The sequence below is a fragment of the Otolemur garnettii genome, unplaced genomic scaffold (assembly GCF_000181295.1).
Source record: "Otolemur garnettii isolate 467f Iridium unplaced genomic scaffold, OtoGar3 scaffold00018, whole genome shotgun sequence".
NCBI classification, from domain to species: Eukaryota; Metazoa; Chordata; class Mammalia; order Primates; family Galagidae; genus Otolemur; species Otolemur garnettii.
The window spans coordinates 17,997,264-18,000,476 of NW_003852413.1; the positions used below are offsets into that span (position 1 = coordinate 17,997,264).

General features: G+C 37.2%; 1 protein-coding gene across 10 annotated transcripts in view; it reads left to right on the forward strand.

Moving 5' to 3' along the window:
- The window catches only part of CDC27 (cell division cycle 27), a 90,382-nt gene that overhangs the window by 71,348 nt on the left and 15,821 nt on the right, over positions 1-3,213 (forward strand). For all 10 annotated transcript variants that reach the window (XR_002772393.1, XM_003786224.3, XM_003786223.3 and 7 more), the window contains one exon: positions 1,759-1,887. Coding sequence is in view for 9 of the 10 variants with exons in the window: in XM_003786224.3 (XP_003786272.1) it covers positions 1,759-1,887 (129 nt within the window). In the remaining variant the exon portion in view is untranslated. The remainder of the gene's footprint in view (positions 1-1,758; positions 1,888-3,213) is intronic.

Genomic DNA, 3,213 nt, shown 5'->3' on the forward strand with positions numbered 1-3,213 from the left:
CGCCACCTTAGGTGTACGTGGCTGGCGCCTTAGCCAGTTGAGCTATAGGCGCCGAGCCTTTTTGCCCACTTTTTAATGGGGTTGTTTAATGTTTTCTTATTTCCATGAGTTCTTTGTAGATTCTGGTTATTAGCCCTTTAGCGCTAATAGGTTGTCTATTCATTCATTCTATGGATCCTTCGTTGTGCAGAAGCTGTTAATTTAATCAGGCCCTGTTTATTTATTTTTGTTGTTTCTTGTCATTGCCTTTGGATCTTCATAAATTCTTTGCCTAGTCTGATATTGATAAGAGTTTTTGCAGCTTCTTCCTCTAAAATTTTTACAGTTTTATGCCTTAAGTTTAAGTCTGTTATCTATTATGAATTATTATAATGGATAACATTATCATTTTTGTGAGTGGTAAGAGGTGCAGATCCTATTTCAGCCTTCTACATGTGGCTATCCAATTTTCCCAGCACCATTTATTGAATGGGGATTCTTTTTCACATTGTATATTTTGTCTGTTTTGTCAAAGATCAAATGGCAATAAGTGGATGGGTTTATATCTGGGTTTTCTGTTCTGATTCATTGGTTTGTGTCTCTGTTCTTGTGCCAGTACCATGCTGTTTTGGTTATGATAACCTTATAGTATAGTTCAAAGTCTGGTAAAGTGATGTCTTCCTATTCTTTTGGTTAAGGTTGCTTTGGTTATTGGGTGTCTTTTCTGGTTCCATCACCTACTTTATTTTTAACATATGTCTAAGGAAGAACATAGCAGAATATGAAAATATACACATGAATGAATACAGAGGCTTGTTTTTTTTTTAATCTTTTAAATTTTCAGTTATTTAAAATCTCTTAAATTATTTGCTTCCCAGTATTAGAGATCAATGATTTTCAGTTATATCAAACAGAAGAGACTGGGTGCAGTGGCTTATGCCTGTAATCTCAATTTTAGGAGGCCAAGGTGGGAGAGTCATTTCAGGCCAGAAGTTTAAGACCAGCCTGGTCAATATAGTGAGATCCTATCTCTACAAAAAATAAAAAAAATTAGCTAGGTATGATGGTCCGTGCCTTTAGTCCTGACTACTTGGAAAGCTAATCCAGGAGGATCACTTGAGCCCAAGAGTTCGGAGTTACATAATGAGTTGTGATTGCAGCACTGCGCTTCATTCTGGGTCTGGGTGATAGAGCAAGACCCTGTCTCTTAAAAAAAAAAGAAGAAGGATAGAAGAATCATTTTTCAGATAAATTCTTAGAATAGGTGAAAATATAATTGTTTCGAATGAAACAGAGTTGATAAATGGGTTCTTAGAACATAATTTTGAAGAGTCTTATATTTGGAAGACCTTACTCTACCTGTTGAAATGTGAGTATTATATGGCTAAATAGTACAGGTCTTTCTTGGGAAAACCAAAGTTTCACTTGCCTTTTAGATTTAAAGGTAACCAAATACCTGCTCTAAAGATAGAATCTTGATTTATCATTATGGATGCATAATGGTGGATTGGGAGTCAGAGGACCCAAGTTTTGATCCCAGATATTTAAAACCTCTGGACTTGAGTGTTCTCATCTTTAAAGTGAAGAAGTTGAATTAGAATTAGAAGAGATTGGTAATCAATTACTAAGTCCACTTAAGTCAGGGAACAATCCATGCAGACCATATAACCTTATTTCTAAGAGTTTTGTTATCTTTATATTGGTTTTGAATCACATTATTGGTTCTCACCCCTCTTCATAAATATCAAGGAGTATTAATGTGATCTTTATTTCTTATAGGTTCAGCATGCACTAAAAAAATCTGAGAAGGCTTTGGATACCCTAAATAGAGCCATTGTTATTGATCCCAAGAATCCTCTATGCAAATTTCACAGAGCCTCAGTTTTATTTGCAAATGAAAAATATAAGGTAAGATATATATCTTAAGGGTTTTCAGGATTATACTGCCTAATTGTCCCTTTTCTTTTTTTTTTTTTTTTTTTGAAACAGAGCCTCAAGCTATCCCCCTGGGTAGAGTGCCCATGGCATCACAGCTCACAGCAACCTCCAACTCCTAGGCTCAAGCAAGTTTCCTGCCAATGCCAGCTGGGACCCGCCACAATGCCTGGCTATTTTTTTTGGTTGCAGCTATCATTGTTGTTTGGCGGGCCCGGGCTGGATTCAAACCCACCACCTTAGGTGTATGTGGCTGGCGCCTTAGCCACTTGAGCCACAGGCGCCAAGCCCCTTTTCTTAATAAACTATAAGTTATTTATACTTTTTCAAACTGAAAAAGCTGAATGAATATAAACAAATACATAGAAAGTTGTTTATATTTTAACTTTCATCTGAGGCAGTTATTTTCCCAACTTACAAAAACTATTTCATTGTCTTTTGGATTTTATTCCTCATGAAATGCTCATAGGAAGGATTGGTGTGTGGATATGTAGGAATAATGTGATTATTCCTTATAAAGATTCCATATTTATTATTTTTATTTATTTATTTTGAGACAGAGTCTCACTATGTCACCCTTGGTAGAGTGCTGTGGCATCATAGCTCATAGCAATCTCAAACTATTGGACTTAAGTGACTCTCTTGCCTTAGCTCCCAAGTAGCTGGGACTCAGACACCCACCACAGTACCCGGCTATTTTTTTGTTGTAGTTGTCATTATTGTTTAGCTGGCCCAGGCCAGGTTCGAACCTGCCAGCCTCAGTGTGTGTGTGGTTGGTGCAGTAACCACTGTGCTACGGGCACCAAGCTAAGATTGCATATTTAGAAAGACAGTTTTTTCATCAGAGAATTATCTTAAAGACCAGACCAAAACCACACTCTCAGGACCAAAGTAAGTGAACATATGACAAGTGAATACATGTACCTTACTCAGAAAATATTGAGTGCTTAATATGTGTCAGGCACTAGGAATAGGAGGTGAGTAAAGCAATCATATTTCCTGTCTTTGAGGAGCTTACCATCCACTAACCCCCTAGAGGGAGAACAAATACTCTGAGTACATGAAAGTATAATTGAGTTATGAGCACTTATAACAAGGAGACTAGATCTAGTCTGATGTGTTTTTTGCTTTACTTCTTCTGTTTTTCAAATTATGATTGAAACCGTAGACAGGCATGGTAGCATGTGCTTACAGTCCTAGTTACTCATTAGGCTAAAGTAGGAGGATTGCTCAAGCCTCAGAGTTAGAGGCTACAGTGAGCTATGATTACATCATTTCTCTGCATTCTGGGTGACAGAG